Source organism: Moschus berezovskii, chromosome 24, assembly GCF_049115385.1.
Source record: "Moschus berezovskii isolate FMDL1 chromosome 24, NW_MosBer_1.0, whole genome shotgun sequence".
In the NCBI taxonomy this organism is placed as follows: Eukaryota; Metazoa; Chordata; class Mammalia; order Artiodactyla; family Moschidae; genus Moschus; species Moschus berezovskii.
Window position 1 is genome coordinate 50,629,650 of NC_142483.1, and position 22,039 is coordinate 50,651,688.

General features: G+C 37.3%; 1 protein-coding gene across 4 annotated transcripts in view; it reads right to left on the reverse strand.

Moving 5' to 3' along the window:
• Positions 1 to 2,169: 2,169 nt before the first annotated feature.
• The window catches only part of GOLGA4 (golgin A4), a 107,252-nt gene continuing 87,382 nt past the window's right edge, over positions 2,170 to 22,039 (reverse strand). For 3 of the 4 annotated variants that reach the window (XM_055414660.2, XM_055414659.2, XM_055414656.2), the window contains 5 exons: positions 19,952 to 20,027; positions 17,773 to 17,876; positions 13,031 to 13,117; positions 5,557 to 5,619; positions 2,170 to 2,877 (listed from right to left, as the gene is read on the reverse strand). In XM_055414660.2, coding sequence (XP_055270635.2) covers positions 5,590 to 5,619; positions 13,031 to 13,117; positions 17,773 to 17,876; positions 19,952 to 20,027 — 297 coding nt within the window. In that variant the 3' untranslated portion in view covers positions 2,170 to 2,877; positions 5,557 to 5,589. The remainder of the gene's footprint in view (positions 2,878 to 5,556; positions 5,620 to 13,030; positions 13,118 to 17,772; positions 17,877 to 19,951; positions 20,028 to 22,039) is intronic. The other variant, XM_055414658.2, reaches the window with a different exon arrangement.

The following is a 22,039-nucleotide window of genomic DNA, read 5'->3' on the forward strand; positions in this document are numbered from 1 at the left end:
TAGATTCAAGAAGCTAGGCAAAGATAAACCTAAATAAATCCACACCAAGATATCATAGTCAAACTTCTAAAAACTGAAGACATCACACTATCCTGCAATAATTTTTTTCTTTTTTCGCGCATTGTGTCAGTTTTCACTATGTTATGCTATAGTAGGGCTTCCCTGGTGGCTCAGATGGTAAAGAATCTGCCTGCAATGCAGGAGACCTGGGTTCAATCCCAGGGTTGGGAAGATCCCCTAGAGGAGAGCAGGCAACCCCCTCCAGTATTCTTGCCTGGAGAATCTCCATGGACAGTGGAGCCTGGCGGGCTACAGTCCATGGGGTTGCAAAGAGTCGGACACGACTGAAGCAACTTAGCGTGCATGCACATGCTATAGTAACAAATCACCCCCAAATCTCAGTGGCTTTTAATAATAACTACTTATTTCTTACTCTTGTTACACATCCGGTCAATGTATCATAACTTATCCCAGGGCCCAAGCTAAGGGAGAACTCTGTCTCATGTCTTTATCTGTCTCATGACAGAGATAAAAAGGGAATGGCTGAACTATGCAAGGGCTCTTAAAACTGCCGCTCAGATGTGGCAAAGTCATATCCACTCAAAACTCATTGACCAAAGTCATACAGCCAATCTCAGTGCTTAGGTAAAGAAATGTACCCCACCCACTCTAACAGGGGGTACTGTGAACCCAGATAACAAAGGATGTGGATGCATGATCCAAATACAGGGAGGGAGAAAAGAACTGGAAGCAACAATCTATTCCACCACAATCTGCTCACTGGGTCATAAATATTCATTTCCTTCCTGACTGCCCATAAAATACATTCATCATTTTCCCAAAATTTCCCCAAAGTCTCACCCAACTGTAGCATCAAACATTATATCCAGGATCTCGTGAACCACCCCAGATCTTGAGTTAACTTTTCTTGGAAACCTGTGAATGAGAAATACGAATTATCTGCCCTACCCACTCCCAACATACAGTGGTGGGATGATAAGAAGGGGCAGGGAAACACTACACATTCCCCATTTAAAACAGCAGGGCATGGGACTTCCCCGGAGGTCTAGCGGCTAAGACTCACAGCTCCCACTGCAGGGGACCCAGGTTCGATCCCTGGTCAGGGAACTTGATCCCACATGCTGGCACAGTCAAATAAATAAACATTTTCCAAAAAATAAAATAAAAGGGGAGGGTGGCCCAATCCAGGTGTGTGGTAAGTGAGAAGCAGCCTTCCTACAGCAGGGGAATAAGCAATGGGAAAATTATAAGAGATGTCCCCATACCCACATTTTAACTGCATTGACTCTTAAGAGTAAAATTTTAAATGGCCGTATTGTTTACTGAGTGTCGTATATTCACATATGTTTGGTGTTTGGACACTTCTGAAGAACTTAACAACAAGACCTGATTAAAGACGATCTTAAAGGAAGGCATAAGGGAACTGTTATTATTACAGAAACAATGGCTGGAGTGTGGAAGGAAGGCCTCCACCTCGCCCACACCCCCACCTACACCCCACCGCAGCACCGCTGCAGGCACTACTATTTCAATGCATCTTTGACACTTCAGATCTGAGTGAAGCTCAGTTTTGAAATGCAGTGCTCTTTAAGAGTATACTGATTCCGAATGCTCGCCCACACATCACATCTTTGGAATGTTTGGGGAAAGAGTGCCAGACAAACCTGCACACGGTCTTCTGAAGCGTGTCCGTGTTTGGCAATCAAAGGTTGTTGAGAGAAAGACGGGTTGGTCCTAGACTGTTCTTTCCAGTGTGCTTACAATATGGACTGGCAGATCATCATGGAGTACTGAATCAAAATGACTATCCTAGATGTTCAGCAGTAGAAAATGTGGTGTTAAATGATGTATACTGAGGATAAAATATCATGCAATTAAAAGCAGTTTCACAGAAATTTTAATGGGCCTTAATATAAATAGAATTATAATTGTAAGCATGTATACACACACACACAGAGCCTATTCTCCCATACAAGCATTGACACATGAGAAAAATACTCCATGATTAAATGCATTAAAAATCTTTCCAAATACTTAGCTATTCAGCTCTCTTGACAAACAGTTCCTTATTATAATTCGCCCAGACAGAACATAAATTCTAAACTACTTTGAAGAGATTTCAATTTAGGAAAAAACACAATAAGCACATTTCATACAGTAAATAAACTTTATTTTTCTGTTCTGAGATGACATTGCCAACAGTCACAGATTTGCATACGATACAGTTATGTATTGGCTATTTACAATTTACAGTAGTATTTTTTCCTCTGAAAAATATAAGTACAAAAGCTAAGTAAACAATGAGGTACTGCCATTTGGATTTATCATATGTCAGAGCTTAAAGAACTAGTCTTTAGCAAATATTCAACAAATCAATCTGGATAAAATACTCAATTAAATGCTCTAATTTATCAGAAAAAAATCCACTAAATTTCACCTCAAAATGTATTGCACAAGTCTTTAAAAAAAAAAAAATCACCCTAAAAATAAATAGGAAAGTCAAGCAGTTCTTTAAAAAGAGGGACAAAAAGAATGGAAGAAAGGAACATGAAGTGAGCCCATAAGTCAGGTTAAGTTATTCAAAATATCTTTTAAACAACATAAAACTCTTCCCAACAACAACAACAAAAAATTGATAACCCCCAAAACTATCATTGTTTCTCCACTGATATAATAATCTATATTAAAAGCAGTCTGCAATCTTTCCGAGGGCCAATGTCAGATTTTTCTTGGTCTTCTGGCTACATGAGGGGCCCTGAATACAGCTTCATACTAACAACAGCAAACGTGCACAGTTTTCCAGGTCTGTCCAGCATCACTCTCCCAACTTCTTTAAGATGAAGGTCGCAGCCATGACTGGAAAAGAAAAAGGATGAGGAGAAAAAAGAAACGGAGAAAAAAACAAAAACTTCTAAAGCTAACTTTTTGGGAGATTTATTTTTTCAAGTTAAATTATATTAAAATTACATTCTATGGTCTGAAGACTGAAGTACAAATATTCTAAACATTAAATCCTGAAGGGATCTTCTAAACATTACAGTCCTTAGAATGATCTTTTAGTCAGCAGTCCTGAAAGCAGTCTCTGTACCTGAAATCGGAAACTGCAACCTTGCAGCACGTGCCGAAGGCTACCCGGTCACGATTAGAGAAAGCCAGGAGGTAAGCGTGCTAGCACAGGAGAAGCTTTCAAGGATGCAGGCTAGATTTAAGAGGAGAAAAGGCTTTTCCTTCTTCTCTACTGATCTTTCTATATATTACAGTTCTCCCAGGATGCTAGGCATAGCAGCAAGGGACAACTGCCTTCTGGTTTAAAAAAATTATGTATGCCTCATCTGAAATTAACGAACTTAATTTTAAAACTTAATATGCTTATAAGACATGATGTTAAAACTTCCTAATGAGATTTCTCTAGATAAGATTCTAAAAGCCAGTGGTCAAATCAAGTATGAAGTCCAAAATGTATAAAAATAAACCACCAAAGATGATTAAGTAACAGAGAGAATCTTTCAGTTCTAGAGAAAGTAATAAAGTCTTCTCAACTTTATTATAATCCACCACTCAGGATGTATCCCCAAGAGTTTACTATTTATTAATATAAAACTCATTCAACACGCATGTTAGTCCTAGAAATCTACAGAAGATAAGAAAAAGATCTCCTGTGATATTTAAAACCCTTTTTCAGTTATTATTTTCAAGTGTTAGCTTGCACTGTTGCAGGAAGAGAAGAAGTTCATGTATGATTCAATAATGTTGCACACTGTCAATGTCATGAGAGACCAAAAAAACGCTGGGAGGACTTTTCTAGTTCAAAAGAGACCTGAAGAATATGATGACAAAATGCAATCTCCCAATGGATCCTAGAATTGTAAAAATTATGAGACATTATTTGGAAAATTGGGAAATGTGGGTATTTACTATGTATTAGATAACAGCAGTGTGTTAATATTAAATTTCCGAGCAGTGGCAACTGTATTGTGAGTATACAGGAAAAGGGTCCTTAACCGTGAAGATACTTAGTAAGATACTTGGTTTATGTTTGGCAAGTAACTGTCAAATGCTTACAAGCACAATGCCTGCAAGCACCTGTCAAATGTCATAGAGGAGAAAATGTATATATGGAGAGAAAGCAAGAGTGAGAGTGAGAAAATCCGGCAGAGTGTTAATAACTGGTAAATATAGGGGAAGCGTTTATGAGTGTTTACTTAAGTTTTACAAATCTTGCTTGAAATTTTTCTAACTGAAAGTTGAGAAGACAAGTTACCCATCAACAGAAATGCTGGATGGTAGCATTTCAAGCGCTAAATGATGCTATTTAAATGCAGTAAGGAGCATGATACAGTATTTATAATATTATAAACAAAGGCAAAAGTGAGGACTTACTGAGCTAGAGATGGGATTTACATGACTAATGACAGCTTTAGACAATCACTAAAACAAGTTAACTGATACACATTAAAAATAAAACTGAAATTCAAATGTAGGCAGAAAGGATATTTGAACTTAAAAGGTTAAAAAAATGCTGTATATTAACATTTTAAAACTTGATACTGTTAGTTGCATGTTAGTTGAATTAATAATCACAGAGAATGTTTAATTATAAGTAAGCTCTATTGATTGTGATTCAGCTTGTCACTTGTGAAAATTCATGCAAAGTTTGAGATAAAGACATACCCTCAATTTTTAGGGGGCACTAAATCATGCTAACAGCATGGATAATATGTAGAGGTGATGGGAGGGGTGTTTAAATGTGAGGACAATCAAGTGTATCCAAACCTTTTAGATGCCTCCACCTCATTGTACTAGCACATTAATTACAAACAGCTACATTCAATTAAAGCAGGCTGCCTAAGGGTCTCCTCAGGACAAACGTGTCATTCTGCTATACTGTATGATCCCTTGGAGCAGGAAATGGCAACCCACTCCAGTATTCTTGCCTGGAGAATTTCATGGACAGAGGAGCCTGGCGGGCTATAGTCCATGGGGTCGCAAACAGTTGGACACAACTTAGTGACTAACACACATGATTGCTAGAAGTAATAAAACTGCCATTTATTTTTAAATTAACTTTACTAGTGCTCATTATTTCAGACTAGACTGACTCTAAGCAAGCTGTGTAATATTTTACATTCTGGATTCGTGAAACATATCACTCCTAGCTAGAAAATGATTTTTCATTTCTCTCTCATAATCTTTATTAACTTTGAAGGCCATTCTCAAGAAATAAAACACAAAAAGGAATATAAAATACATAAACATTTTTGGGGGGATTTTTGGGCAAAATTTCAAACAGCAATTTTGAAACTTTCAATTGCTATTTAAAGAACTAAAATTTCCTAGAATTATATAACATTGGTGGTGGTGATTATTAATCTATATATGAAAGCAAAATTAACAGAAAATCCCTGTATTAACCCATAGCATAATCATATTTTTCATTAAACAGAAGAACAAAAGAATTCCAGCAAAATGGTTAGTATCATGCAATACATTAGATTTTTTGCACAAAAGACACAAGACATATTATTCTTCACTCACCACATGCTAACTAAGCACAGACTGATGGTTTACTCAGAAGATACCACTGCGAGGTGAAGTGTACTACAAAGCCAGGAAGAAAAAAAGCTTATTGGGTTAGTTTTAAGACTCAACATAACACAGAGATTCTATGTGTTTACGAACTTCAAAGGATTAAACTGAATGTACTTAAATTTCTCACACATCCCCAAACCAAGGAATCTATAATCACTCCCTCCCATCCCAAATAACTATAACACTACATAGTGGAGATTCTACTTGGAACTTAAACAACACAATTGTAGATGGAATTTATACTTAAGTACATATCTATATGCTAGATATAATTAAGTCATGATTATTCGGTTTATAAAAGGATTTGTTTCATAATTCCATTCAAGCATACATTACAATTTCATTTACATAACTTCATTTTACAACCAAAAATTTGGGGGGAAATGTTGATGAACATGAATACAGTGCATCCATACATTGAATTTCCCTCCTAAAATATGTTAATCTTATCAATGAACAATTCTCTTGTAATTCAACACTGTATTAGGAAATGGTTTCAGGAATGATGACCCAAACCAACGTTTGCCTTCAAAGGAACCCAATCTCTGCAAACACAGTTTTACAGCAGCAACCTTTTGTAATAAATTCAATGTCCTATTTAACAAGATCATAATCCAAGATTATTAACTGACTTCCTGGTTTGCTTTAAAACAGTATCAGCAAAGACAGGAATTATTTATAAGATCTGAGCCTACTCTTAGTGTGACCAACCTTGGAGACATCATTTTATTTATCATTTATATTTAATGTGCAGTTAGTAAGAAGCAACAAAATCAGATACAAACTAGAAAATAATATTTGCAACACACACAACACAATAAGGCTAACATCCTATTGGAAAACTTGTGGGAGTATGCAAAAAATATATATATAACACCCTCAGAAGTCAGGAAGGGGCCTGCAATAGAGGCTCCTCTCGGACCTTGGAAGGAACAGCCCAGCCATCACCTTGATTTTGACTCCTGCCTCCAGGATGTGAGACAATAAATCTCTATTGTTCTGAGTCAGCAGCTGGAGGCACTTTGTCACAGCAGTCCCAGAAACTGAGCGCACACCCTCTAATTTTTGAATACTGAACCACGTGAAAATCATATATAGTCAAAGAAATAAGTAGTTGGAAAATTTTTTGGCCAAGAGAAGAAATGAATAAAGTAGGTCCTAAAATATATATATATATATATATATGTGTGTGTGTGTGTATGTTCCCTGTGTCTATGAATGTTAAGTATTGAAAAGCTAAAATAACCCAGGTGTCTATGGATAGGAAATTGATGAACTAGACTGGAGGACATCCATATATCAACCAATCAAAAGAAGAAGGTAAATCAGTTTGTAATGAGGTGGAATATAAAAATAAGTGAAAAAAGCAAGCTGTTGCACACTCTCATTCTTATAAAGTCAAATACCTAAATGATAGAGGAATAAATATAATTATGTAATTATAAAGCTGGGGATGCTCACAACACCAACAGCAAACACGATCTTGGCAGGATGGAAAGAGCTGGGAGACTGAAGATCATCGAGGTCTCCCTTTCTAAGCAATGTTTCTGCGCTGTCTGCGATGTTTCTTTGTAATGATCACATACTATGTAATCTGAACAAAATTAAGAGGCAAAACCACTTTTAAGATAACAAATACATGGTCTACTGGTGCAGTATTTTTCACTATGCATTGGTTTTATATGCATCTGTTTCTTGAATCCACCTTGCATGCAGCTACAGAGACCATGCAAAGGAAAACGTAAATGTCCACTGGAATGGAGAACGTTTATACCTACTGATGCTGAAAAGTTCTGATGGTTTTATTAATTCAGAGGGGATTTTTTTTAAAGAATTCCAACCAAAGGGAGAGAAGTGACAGACACTAAGTACAAGACTATGCCTAGAGTAACGACTGATCAAGGATTTGACACAACGCGAAGATCAGCATGAAAGCAAGGCAATAACAAAGTCAACAGAAGGTTGGTCTTTAAAAATGACCAGATTAGATGGGAAATGAAAACCAGCCAAATCTTATTCAATAGAACAGAAAAATTTTCTTTTAACAGACTCAAAGAAAACAGCCATTTAGTTTAAACATGGCATTAAGTTTGCTAGCACTCTAAAAGACCCACTTTTTAAATAACAAAAGAACTTCTCAATCCCAAGAGATCATTTAGCACCTCATTAAAATAAACTTTCTAACTGCAATTATCCTAAATAAATAAGACTTTCTTTAAAAAAAAAATCTGATGGTGTAAGGGCTGCTGCTGCTGCTGCGGCTAAGTCACTTCAGTCGTGTCCGACTCTGTGCGACCCCTTAGACGGCAGCCAACCAGGCTCCGCCGTTACTGGGATTCTCCAGGCAAGAACATTGGAGTGGGTTGCTATTTCCTTTTCCAATGTGTGAAAGTGAAAAGTGAAAGTGCAGTCGCTAAGTCGTGTCCGACCCTTAGCGACCCCATGGACTGCAGCCTACCAGGCTCCTCCATCCATGGGATTTTCTAGGCAAGAGTACTGGAGTGGCTTGCCATTGCCTTCTCCGTGGTGTAAGGGCATTCTTACTCAATTAGACAATGAGATAAGCTAAACACTTGTGTATTCACTATTGCGCCCATCCTGAAACTCAAACTACTCTGGCCATTTAAATTACATAAACCATCACAAAATCAAGTATCAAGCACAAGATGCTAAAAACTGAGAGGAGTAAAAAGGCTGCCTTAGGAACACAAAGCTATGTGCATCTGGCATGTGTCTTTAACTTCTGACTCCTGCATATAAGACCATTTTTTCTCACTTGAAAGAACTTCAAAATTTACAACTAACTTAATACTTCAGAGGAAAAGAAAATTTGCAGATAGAATAATCCAACATACTCATTTTTCCAAGCAAGGTCAGAAATATGAAAAGTGTTTGTTTGCTCAAAGTCATCCAGGGTCTGAGCTGTCGAGCGGTAGTCTCCCCACAACAAAGCTACATGAGGCTGACACTCAAAGGTGCAGAGACTGGAGATGGGACATGGCTGGTGCAGGCATCCTTCCCATAAAGCAACGTGACAGTCCTACTGAGTGAGGTCTTTCATGATTCACCTTGAACATTATTAGTTTACCTTTCCAGGTCTCATTTTCTAGGAAAGGCTAGTCCTACCCATTGCTACATGGTGGCTAAGGAACCATCCCCACCAGTGCCCCCATCATCACAAAACTCCAGCTGGGGCAGTAAACATACTTTGGGTCTTCAACAATCCTAACAATAATGTTAGTTTTGTGAAGAAACCAAGACTCCGTGAAGAAACAAGTCTCAGAGATTCTGAGACTTGTCAAATGAAGGATTAGAATTCCTTCTCTCCACATTGTGACCCTTAAGTAAAACAGACTTTAATTATGCTCAGCAATGTAATCTTACTTAACAGATAATAGCTGCTCATCTACAAAGTATGTTCTTGAAATTAGGTTAAACTCTGAAACCACTTATTAAATAATAACTGGTGAATTCTGTGGTGGGGTTTCTCAGACTATAAAACTCACTGAGGGGAAGGGAGATACATATGGCACAGAGGCAATATACTGAAAAATACCTTACGGGCAGTCAGGGACAGTTTCTGATCCATGCCAGAGAGCAAACTTATCATCATTAGGATTAAAAAGCAAAGGTTTTAGACAGTATCCCTCCTCTGCTGCTGCTGCTAAGTCACTTCAGTCATGTCTGACTCTGTGTGACCCCATAGACGGAAGCCCACCAGGCTCCCCCATCCCTGGGATTCTCCAGGCAAGAACACTGGAGTGGGTTATCCCTCTGTTAAATAATGCCAATGCTGATGTGGCCCACACTGTCAGCACAAAGTGCAATGCACCATCTCTCAAGCGCCCCAATTACTAACAGAGGAGGGAGCTCTGCAATGTGGCGGGGTTTGCTTGGCTTACTTATACCAGTTTTGCAGCCTTGAAATTTAAAATAACAAAGCAGTCAACATTGCTGATTTTATTTTATTGGAGGATAATACACTTGAATTTATTAAAACCGCCTACAAGATTCTTTATTTTTTTTTATTTTTATTTAATAAATGATACAAAGCACAATGCCAAAAACATTAACAGTTAAAATTACACCAAATGAAAAAATGCTATAGAATACACAGTTGTAAAAAGCTACATTAAGTTATTTTACAACTGCCTCAAGCTGCAAAAAGAAAAAAAACCCAATGCCATACCTAAGTTATCCCTCTCTCAAAGTAATGCCATTTATGTTATAAACCATGAGCACCCCATCAAAAGACAGGAACTGCTGATTTTAATAGAGAGGAAACCGTAGCTGTGGTTACAATGAATTGCATAAATGGCCCATCTGGAACATGCATTTAAATTAAAGCTAAGGTGACCAAGTAACTTTAAAATGATTATTTAAAAAACTTCTAAAAAGCTTTGCTTTCTATACATTTAGATGTCTCTCTACTGGATACTTCTACGGAAAAAAAGGAGTCACCATTCTTAGCAGTGCTTTGCTCTCATCAGGTATAGCTCATCAGTGTATGAAGTTAGTTGTGATTTCTTTAAGAGGTTTGTTCAAAAACAATGATTCCCATCACTCATTTATCAATGACAGCGACCTTAAAGCCAATGTGACTTAGGCTTCCACTTTTTTCATATAATCTTAATTTTCCATCAAATAAGGAAACAATCATGAATGACTCTATCAAGTACCAAAAATGTCTTTATATTGACAAAAGTTTAATCAAATTGATGTACACATAATCTCTGGGATCTCCCTCACTTCATGCTCACTATAACATTTTAAATTTCCTAAGTATCTGCTTTTATAACTTGAATTATATTACATAACCATGTCTTTTATTCATGTATGAATGAATGGACGCTTTTCCCTCTGCCTAAAATGAAAGATTCCACAAGGTCAATAACCATACCTTCCATGTCTTCAATTTTCCTATATTCGCCATAACAAGCATCAATAGAAGAGTTAACTGAACTCATTTATTAAGCAAAAGATAATGATGGATGAGACTGCTTAAAATAGTAGTGGAAGTCTGGGGCTTTCTTTCTGAGCAGGTCAGCCTCTGGGACAAGTAATTAGGAAGGATCAGTCACCAGTTCATCCTTATCTAGAATAAATACCACTTTACTCATGAATAAACAATGTAAAGTTTTGCAAAGATTGCTTTTCAGTTAAACTTAAGAAAGAAACTTTTCCATCTGTCTTCAAAGGTTTTTTGTGGTTTTTTTAAATTAATTTATTTATTTTAATTGGAGGCTAATTACTTTACAGTATTTTGGTTATATAGTGGTTTTTGCCACACATTGACATGAATCAGCCATGGGTGTACATGTGTTCCCATTTTACATGATTCACTATTTACATGTAATCTATTCGAATAGTTTCTTTCAAGGCAAAACAATCTAAGTGTGCATGTCAGGGACTGGCGGCGAGGGTGGGGGGGACGGACGGTACAGGTGAGGGAGAATGTCCTACCACATTTGCCAAAGCAGTGACTTAGGATGAGTCTATACTATGTTCCAAATCCTGATAAACTGCAGCCTAACAGTAAGAGGAGAGGTTGGCCATACCTCATCATCAAGAGCCTTATCATGAAGTAGCGGCTACAGGAGAACGAATAAAGATTAAAAAAAAAAAACTTTCTATTTACTTCATTTTAAAATATTTCCTTAAATATCTGGACCATAATGACAGAATCATGTCAACAGGCTCAAACTGCACTGGCGATTTGTTTTCATAAAAACAGTTTTTTTGGAAAACCACTGAGTGAACTACAGAATTGGGTGTTTGCTCCAGTACTCTTGCCTAGAAAATCCCATGGATGGAGGAGCCTGGTAGGCTGCAGTCCGTGGGGTCGCTATGGGTCGGACACGACTGAGCGACTTCACTTTCACTTTTCACTTTCACACATTGGAGAAGGAAATGGCAACCGACTCCAGTGTTCTTGCCTGGAGAATCACAGGGACAGGGGAGCCTGGTGGGCTTCCGTCTATGGGGTCACACAGAGTCGGACACGACTGAAGTGACTTAGCAGCAGCAGCAGAATTTAAAACATTCTCTCTAGTGATGAAGGGCATGCATTATAGTCACCTACTTCTTCATCAAAAATATCTATAACCAGAGCCAACTACAGAGGTATGACAATATTTTTCAGACCACTAGATACCATGGAGAAATGTCTTACCAAAAAAAAAAAACAAAAAAAAACAAAAACCCACAATTAAAGGCTAGCCAGAATAACTTGAATTGCCCCAGAAAATATATAATAGATAGATAACACAATATACAATGGAGTTGGGCCTAAAGTCAGGGATGCTGGATGACTTTAAAGGACGCCAGAAAGATGTCAGAGTATGCATTGGGTCAAAGGAAAGGAGCATCACAGGGAGCTGATGAGTGCCAGGGGGGGTTAGCCTGTAGGATAAAAGCCTTCCATCCAGGCCATCTCAGGGTTTTTGGTTGAATTCCACAGGTTAGAACCAGAACAGACTTGTGACCCCAACAGAAACAGCGATTTGGGCTCATGATAAGCCAGAATTTGTTTAAGAAACACACACAGTCTGTAGAGATAAGATGGTATTCTTTGAGATGTAATTAGTCCTTCTTACTGGAGACACTCAGATGTGGGCTAACCTATCACTAAAAAGTAGATCTTTGTTTCCTTTAAATAGGAGAGTAAAAGAAGAGCAGTAATGTCATCACAAAATAGGTAAAGAAATTGCAGGGAAAGATGTGCAAGTCCTGCAGGCTACTAGCAAGATAAGAAAAGACAGAAGAAAGAGAAAGTTAGGGGTCAGACAGGAAACACCACAAAGTTCATACTGTTTAGAATGGATCTTATTCCAGTATTGGTGCAGGGCAAAAAGAAGTTAGGCAAGGGGAATTTTGTATAATTTATGAAGTGCGTATTTGTTTCATTTCAATCACATCTGACTTTGCACAAAAATTTCCCAATAATTCAGTTATCTATCTATACTTTACCTTGTAGGGTATAGGCCAAAAGCTCAAAAATGCTTAAATTCTTTCACTCAGAATGATTATATTTGGAAATCAATTGAAATAGATTTAGGAACTATAATCTACCAAACACCTACATCATGTTATAATTTGGTTTAAAAAACTATTACTCAACATATCAGAACAAATGCCTTTTTTGTCCTTCCCAGAAAGAGCCCAAGTTCCAGAAATCTCATACAGCTCATTAAGTGTCAACCTCATATATATTATTAAATAAGATTGTTCTTTCCTTGAGGGCATCCATTCAGATTTGCCCTCAGTTTAATATTCATAATGTAGTTTCATTTTTCAGATTATACTACAATAAAGATGAAAACTTTTAAACTTCTCTTACCAACTCAGTCTTTGTAAATGAGACAATGTAAACAGACAAGATAAAGTCATCTTCTATCTGTAGCCTATACCTAAAGCTTACCATGAGTCGAGCATCTTCTCTTTCCAAAATTTTCTGAGTCTGATCATCAGGGAACTTCAGTACAGTGGTTATAACTTTTGCCATGGTCTACAAGAAAGACAAGAGACAGTCACTAGACAGCAGAGTGGATGACTCGCACCCCATTCTGCCATGTTCTGCCAGTGGAATTCTTTAGTGCTCTCAATGGAAGCCACGACCAAAGAAGTATGATGTGAAGGTATCGGTCAAGGAAATACAGTCAATTCCAGAATTTCAATTTGAAAGGACTCCTCACAATGCCTGGGTTGATATTATTTTAAGAAGATGTATTTACAATAGCATGAAGCTATATAAAGTTCTAGTGTTCTTGGCCCTTTGTCTTATTAAAATGAAACTTTATTACTCATTCATTTCATAAGGCTTTTTATTTGAAGAAATCTATCTAGTAAGTGATGTATTGCCAAAACATATGCTCTAAATAATCAGAATTAGATACTCCCAAGTTCAGCTTGAACTAAATCACATCATATATCTCATAAACATGGGCTACTGCATGAACATGAACATGCTTATAGGTATTTTTTAAGACATGCAGCACATCAGCCTAATAGAAATACAAATTACATTTTAAGTAAACACAAGATGTTTTGTTTGGTAGAAAACAGGATGAATCAAAACATTACACATGGTGGCTTGCAAAACAAGATCATAAAGTGTGCAGATCTAAATAAATATACCGTAAGCCAGACTGTCACCCATAAGCTCGTGGAAAATTCTCCTCAAAGGCTGAAATTCCCTATTGTGTATCAAGATGAGATGGTTTGAGGGAGACAGAGAGGAAAGAAGATACCACTTATGAAATACATAGGATAACACGTTCAGCGCTCACATACAAATTCAGCTGCTAGTGCACTGCTGAGGGTGAGGAGCAGCACTCCTTACTGGCGGGCTGCAGAGGACGGGAGGCTCACCCAGGAGACTGACTCTCAACATGCTGTGTTCATGGTACATGACTGTGCATGTGTTCTGGGCAGATTTCAGGGAGGGAGGGAAGTGTGACTGCAGAAGGTCACGGGGCAAAAGGTGACATAATACAGTTAACCAAAATTTTAGGAACACACAGCATTAGGAGAAAAGCATAATTACTTCCAGGAAGAATGGAGATGTTACAAAAGAACTAACATTTTTAAAATTCCTATTATGTGTTAAACCTAGGCAAGGCACTTCATGTATTTCTAATACTTATTTCAACTAACAGATCAACTAACACTATTCTTCAACCCCAAACCCCAAACCATAAAGAGCAAGATTTTAGTGCTTGACCCTCCTTCCTTTATCTTTGCCTCTGCCAGCCTGATGATCAAAAAAATACTTTTAATACAACTTAGTTCCTGGAGAATACCAAAGGCATTTTACAAAAATCCTCACCCTTTAAATTGTAATGCCTAGATAGAAAAGAATCTTCTGTGCTAAACTGAAGTCTAGAAACCAAGCATATATGTGGCATGAAATGGCAAGAGAAATAAGCAGTAGTAACTGTTTCAATATTCTTTTTATTAACACTCTGTAAATTTAGCTTATCAAGTTCGAGAAACCCCAAAGTCCATTTATACTCATTATGAAACCATATATATTACACACTTATGCACAAGCATGTCTGTCAAAAAAAAAGAACTGTGGCTAGTTGCCTCGTCACACTTCAAAACATTAAACTCATCAGCGACGCTGAATTTGCAGCTGGTTGCCCAGTAAAGACTTCCAGCTCTTCCCTGGCTTCAATGGAAAGCCCAGGTTCTCTGCCATACCATGAGAAAGAAACCAGCCTGTCTACTCTACACACAATATCCTCAGGCCATGGAAAGTAAGGAAAAGTGCAAATGAGCCACCTGGTTTAGAAGTGGCCTCTCCCACCAGGTTATCCTTAGGGAGAGAATTCAGTAAAGGATAGAATGAGAAACACTTTCTATTGAAAAGGAGAACAGGCTGAATTGAAGTACCAAAAATAGCATGAAGGATCAAAATCCAAGGGAAAAAAGTGCCAGGACAGAAGAAAGAGAGGAGTTTACTTAACTTCATACTGTAAGAATGTGTATCACACATGTGGTCTTTAAAAAATCATCTGCCTCATGAAGTAAGGAACACTGTGTGCAAAAGCAGATGAAGAAAGACAGGTGGGATGACATACAGATCCTACTGGACAAGAAACAACGGCAGATGATGATCAAATCACAAAGGCCATTAATGTATTCTGGCTCATTCTAAAACCACAGCCTGGTCTCCATTTCAAATTCTTTGTTAATATATAGGAACTGGGCAAATTAACAAAAGAAATGTCTAAAAATAGACATCGTGTCTACCCTCGTGTGTGTCAACCCTTGCTTGAAAATTTTCAGAGACACCCTCCAATAATCTACAGGCAGAATTCTGAAATACTCCAGGCCATCTACACCCTGCAGCCCTAAGCAGAGTCACTTCCACATCACAGAGGCAGTGCTTTAGTTGGAGCAGACTCCTTGTCATTCCAAAGCCCACACTCAGTTTCCTGTCTAGGACTTTCTGTCTGGGCTTTCCTCCTCTGTGAGCTCATCTATCAAAATTTATGCCCCCTTCAAAAGGCCTGTACACACACCTCCTTCCCCATGATGCCTTTGACCTCCCCACAAGTAAACATGGGGATGCTGCTTTTCAGAGCCCTTGCTACACTCTGTATCACACTGGGCCTACTGAGAACAGCTCCACCTTCCCACTACATGGTAAACAGCTTAAAAGTAGGGATGGTATCCATTTTCATCTCCAGATTCATCATGGCGCTAAGCATCAGGCCACATACAGTAAGTGTTCGATAAATGTGCAATAAATTAAACTGAGCATCTACTACAATTTTCAACATTGACTTATAAAATGTGATGGCAGAATGAAAGACTACTCATTCTTAGTAACCAGGAAAGCACACTGAATGCTGAAGATACAGCTCACAGGGAGCCTCCTCGGCACAGATGCCTAGCTGCCTGGGCCTCAAAAACATCCCTTATAAGCTGTCTCCCGGGTCACAGCCCAGGATAACTGCAGAGCTCCGAAATCACAGGCTGAGACCTGGCTGAACTGGCCCGACCCCAGAAGGTAACTCCTGTTGGGCTGGGCCTTTCTTTAGGAATTAGACTCTGAAAGGATCTCATCGCATACATGCTTGCAACCTCCAGAACACACAGGCTGAGGCAGTCACACTCTCATTTCATAGATTGAGAAAAGGCTAAATAACTAATTTGGCAACAACTCTGATATCATAGCTTTAGACTCACAAATACACCAAAGGAGCTAAGCTTCTGAGAGGCTATTTTTCTTAAAGAAATGCTTTTCCCCCTTCCCTGCAATAACAAGGTAACTTTATCCAAGCCGCCTCAAATACAGGCTGTTATCCAACAAGGGCATAGTAACAGAAAGTTACATTTCACTAGCTTTGTTTTTTAAAGATAAGGAGAAAATTCAGTTTTAGCTATCCTTTGAATTAGAAAAAAAAAGTTCTTAATAAAAACAGGCACTGAATTACTGTGAATTAATACATCCATCCTATGATGTACATTCAGGATCACGTTAGATATTTCTTTAACTTGAACTATCTCATACACTGAAATTACATTTCTGTTGTATCAAGGATTCAAACAATCTCTAGCCCTGTTTCCTGATATTTAGCAGAATCTACAACCTATAAATTCTTAATATTCTTTTAAGAGATTTTTTATGCCCTTATTTTTAGGTCTTATTTGCCTAAACAACCCCTGAACTGTCTTAATTCCTGAATTTAGCACTTAAGAAATGGCAACCCACTCCAGTGTTCTTGCCGGGAGAATCCCAGGGACGGGGGAGCCTGGTGGGCTTCTGTCTATGGGGTCACACAGAGTCGGACACGACTGAAGTGACTTAGCAGCAGCAGCAGCAACTCCCACAAACCCATAATTAAAACACTGACTGACTTTCTCAGAAAACTCATTATCCCATTCTCAGCTAACATATAAGGACAATGTAAAAATTCATGAAGGTAAAAAGTTGAAACAGTATCAAAAACAGAAATTGCTTCAAATGAAAAATTTGGTTTTAAGAAAGGCTCATGAATTTCCCTAAGTATATTTAATTCAATTAAAGATGTATTTACAAAATGTCCAATATAAGGCTTTTAAAAACACTGCAGGGATACAAGTAACAATAAGATTAGACTCCACTCTATAAGGGACCTTAGAGCAAATTTAACATCCTAGAAAACAAATTAACCAAGCATTATTACCTATGCAGTGTGGTCATTTTTAAATGATCAATATTCTTTATGCACAAGAATAACTTTCTTACACTGACCAAAGAACAATACTTCTAAATACCCCTACACAGTCATTCTTAATTAGGACCATTTCCAATACTATCCACACTACCCTTAAGTCTCCATGAAAATGAAATTTCACCTCCTAATCTTAAAATCTGAAGTCAAAAATAGCCACAAGCTTCACAAATTATTAAGTCAATGAAATTTTTATCTTTATTATTTAGCATCAACAATCAGTATTTTTAAATTAATATTTTATAAATGTAACAAATATAAGCAAGATTTGCCAACTCACTTTTGCAAACTCAGAGCAATAATACAATTACCTATTGCCTACTATCAGCATATATGGTCTGCTAGCAGTAAACACACAACATCAATGTTTATTAAAAATGGGATACATTTCCTTCTAAATTAAACCATATGACAAATCATCAGACACGATTTATACCTTAGTCTCACGACCCATCATATACTCAAAAAGCACTTTGCGCAAATACTCAAACTCGGTTGGTTCTCCAAACAGCGAGACATCAGTATGGTACAAATTGCCACCTGTCAAAACAAACAAACAGATTAAACTGTAAAGAGAAACCCAGATAAGCTACTTCGCACTTAGAAAAAGATAAACTAAAAAACAAAGCAACAAAGACAGAGGCTTTACTCTTGTATCAACTGTATTGTATTAGATTGCATTACGATATGTATATACATTGTATATGATATGGCATATAGCATTCCAACTGGTATTTTTCCTTTAGAAGAAAAAACAAGTACGATTACAGCAGTTTTATTTCTCACATCTTTCCCCTCCTCCAAGCCTTGCCCTTCTTCTGCTTCATCTTTCTGGCATGACAATTTAAAAAGATGAGGCCTAGGGAATACAAAGATTCCTTAAAACCAGTTATTTCTCTCCTAAATACTATGTGGTTGGCTTCAGATAGTCTATGGTGACTAAAATGAACAATTATTTTTACTTTGTTAAGGAGTTCAGTAGGTCAGAATAGTATTTTAACTTTTCTAGTATTCCAAACCTAAAAGCACTGAAGTTTAAATCAAGTTTTCTAAACTGTTTTGAAACATAAGGTAGATAAAATAACTTAAATGCATTAAGTAGTAATGCCATTTTAGTGATTTTCAAATACTTTGATTCAACATCTTGAAGACTGTCACAAAATATATAGTTCATCTATTAGATCAAGCTCCATTTCATTTTAAAAATAAAGAATAAATACAATTCCAAGTATATGAAATTATAGTATGAAAAACTTTAATCTTAATAAATTCATAATTCTGTATTATGTGAAGTCTAAACTCACATTCACTTCCAGTACAATGGCACACTATGTAATCTGAAAAGTCTTCTGTACTAAGAACTACCTAAAAGCATAGCAAAGAGATTAATGTACAAATTCAACCAGATTCCTAGGATTGTTGACAGGAATAAGTGAGCTGACAAACTGTTTTATAACATAAGTGAGCTGACAAACTGTTTTATAACAGTGCCTAACACTTAGTACGATATGTGTGTTAGTTATTAAAAAACTGTACATATGTGTTCATTTTACAGTTTAAAACTGAAAAAAAATGAAAGATTAAGTATGAAATCCTTAAGTTGAAACTTAAAAAAAAAAAAAAAGAATCAATACTATAGTCTTTATGTACTGCTGGGCACAAATTCAGCAGTTCTACACTAAGAATCACACATGTTGACTTAGCTATGGAAAACAGTCTTTGAAGCAAGAGTCTTCTCTGCAATGAGCCATAGGAAACATCCAAGTTGGTTTTCTCTTCTTTTTGAAGTGTGTTTTGGAAAGAACCTAAAGCAAGTCCTTGTTTAATTAAAAACTGTATAATATCTTACGCTATTTCATAACAATAAGTAAGAGCTTTTAAAAACACAAAAGAATGTGAAATGGCTTAGATTCATGCCTGAGTGCCTTACATGAAAAAGCAGAAAGCTTTACAAAACATTGGCAAAATAAAACTATTCTTAATACAGCGAGGCTGGCAACTGAGAATGGGAAATTGTTACAAGATTATTCAAAGTCATGACTGTATCTCAAGGGAACAACTACCTAAAGACTCAAGCTCATCTTCAGAATTCTTTGTAAGCAGCATACATAATTTAAGTCAAGACAATAATACTTCCAAATCATCCTTTGCCACTTTGAAATAATTATTTTTATGAAATTCTTTTCTCCTTAAATCCTGGTTTAAATATAGCAATTAGTATTACTGTAATTAGTAAAAACAAAACTAGAAGCATTTAAAATATGTAACTCTGTGTTTATATGGGTACATGTAGTGGAATATATAAATGTTTGCATATACACAGAAGAGTCTGGAAAAATACACACAAATCGTAAACTAGGCCCATCTGGAAAGTGGAGAACAAAGTGGGAATCTGCAGTTTCACTTATACATGGCAACACTGATTTTTTTCCAAACAACAAATACACATTAATTTTGCTTTAGATTACTATTATTCTTTCCATAAAACTACCTGTTATCGATGAATTTATATATATTCCTTCTAAAGAATGAGATTAGCAAAGACAAAAATAAAAATCATCCAAAAAGTCCCCCAACACAAGATACGCATGGATAACATAAGAGATCATTCCTACCTTTGTAAGGTGTCCCTAGAGTTGTTGCATATACATTCTTCTCATATTTCTTCAAACGATCTTCTAAATTGTGAATCTAAAAAGAAGAAATATTTCAATCACAAGATTCATATGGAAATAATGTTTAAAAAAAGACTGTTAAAGCCACTAGATTTTTTTAATGTGCAATATAGAATACAGACAAAAAGAAATTAATACATATGGTTTCTTAGATACGACACCAAAGGCAGAGACAACAAAAGGAAAAACATAAAATTTCTGTACCTCAAAGTACATTATCGAGAAACTGAAGACAACCCACAGAATGGAAGAAAATATCTGCAAATCATATATCTATTAAGGTACTCATATCTAGAATATATAGAGAATATTTATAAATTCAGCAACAACAAAAAACAAATAACCCAAGTTAAAAATGAACAAAACTCATTGACCTAAAGAATATACACAAATGATAAGATGCTTAACATCATCAGTCATTCAGTTCAGTTCAGTTCAGTCGCTCAGTCGTGTCCGACTCTCTACAACCCCATGAATCACAGCACGCCAGGCCTCCCTGTCCATCACCAACTCCCGGAGTTCACTCAAACTCATGTCCACAGAGTCAGTGATGACATCCAGCCATCTCATTCTCTGTCGTCCCCGTCTCCTCCTGCCCCCAATCCCTCCCAGCATCAGACTCTTTTCCAGTGAGTCAACTCGTCGCATGAGATGGCCAAAGTATTGGAGTTTCAGCTTTAGCATCAGTCCTTCTAGTGAACACCCAGGATTGATCTCCTGTAGAATAGACTGGTTGGATCTCCTTGCAGTCCAAGGGACTCTCAAGAGTCTTCTCTAGCACCACAGTTCAAAAGCATCAATTCTTCAGCGATCAGCTTTCTTCACAGTCCAACTCTCACATCCATACATGACCACGGGAAAAACCATAGCCTTGACTAGACGGACCTTTGTTAGCAAAGTAATGTCTCTGCTTTTTAATATACTATCTAGGTTGGTCATAACTTTCCTTCCAAGGAGTAAGTGTCTTTTAATTTCATGGCTGCAATAAGGGAAGTATAAATTATAACCATAATGAGATAGCACTTCATATCACCTAGGATAGCTATAATCAAAACACCTGCTGGGGAGGATGTGAAGAAATTTAAATTCTTATACTTTACTGATCAGAATGTAAAATAGTATCCACAATGTAAATCCATTTGAAGGCTCTTCAAAGAGCTAAACAAGTAACTTCCATATGATCTAGCAATCCCACTATTGAGTAAATAACTCAAAAGAAGGAAAGAGGTGTTCAAACTAAAACTTGTAAACAGTGTTCCTAGCAGCACTATGCACAATCGGCAAAAGGGAGAACAATCCAGCGTATTAAGAAGCAGAGGCATCACTTTGCCAACAAAGTCCGTATAGTCAAATCTATGGTTTTTCCAGTTGTCATGCACAGGTGTGAGAGCTGACCATAAAGAAGGCTGAGCACCAAAGAACTGATGCTTTTGAATTGTGGTACTGCAAAAGACTCCTGAGAGTCCCTTGGACTCCAAGGAGATAAAACCAGTCAATCTTAAAGGAAATCAACCCTGACTATTCACTGGAAGGACTGATGCTGAAGCTTCAATACTTTGGCCACCTGATGTGAAGAGCCAGCTCATTGGAAAAAACCCTGATGCTACAAAGACTGAAGGCAAAAGGAGATGGCGGTGGCAGAGGATGAGCTGGTTAGATAGCACCACTGACTCAATCAATGGACATGAATTTGAGCAAAGTCCAGGAGACAGAGAGGACACGGAAGCCTGGCATGCTGCAGTCCATGGAGTAAGAGAGTCAGACACAACTTAGTGACTGAATAGCAACAAGAAACAATCCAAACATACATCAACTGATGAACAAACTGTAGTATCATCCATACAATGAAATATTACTCCATCAGAAAAAGGAGTGAAGTACTAATGAATATTACAACATCAGTTCAGTTCAGTTCAGTCACTCAGTCGTGTCCGACTCTTTGCGACCCCATGAATCACAGCACGCCAGGCCTCCCTGTCCATCACCAACTCCCGCAGCTCACTCAAACTCATGTCCATCAAGTCGGTG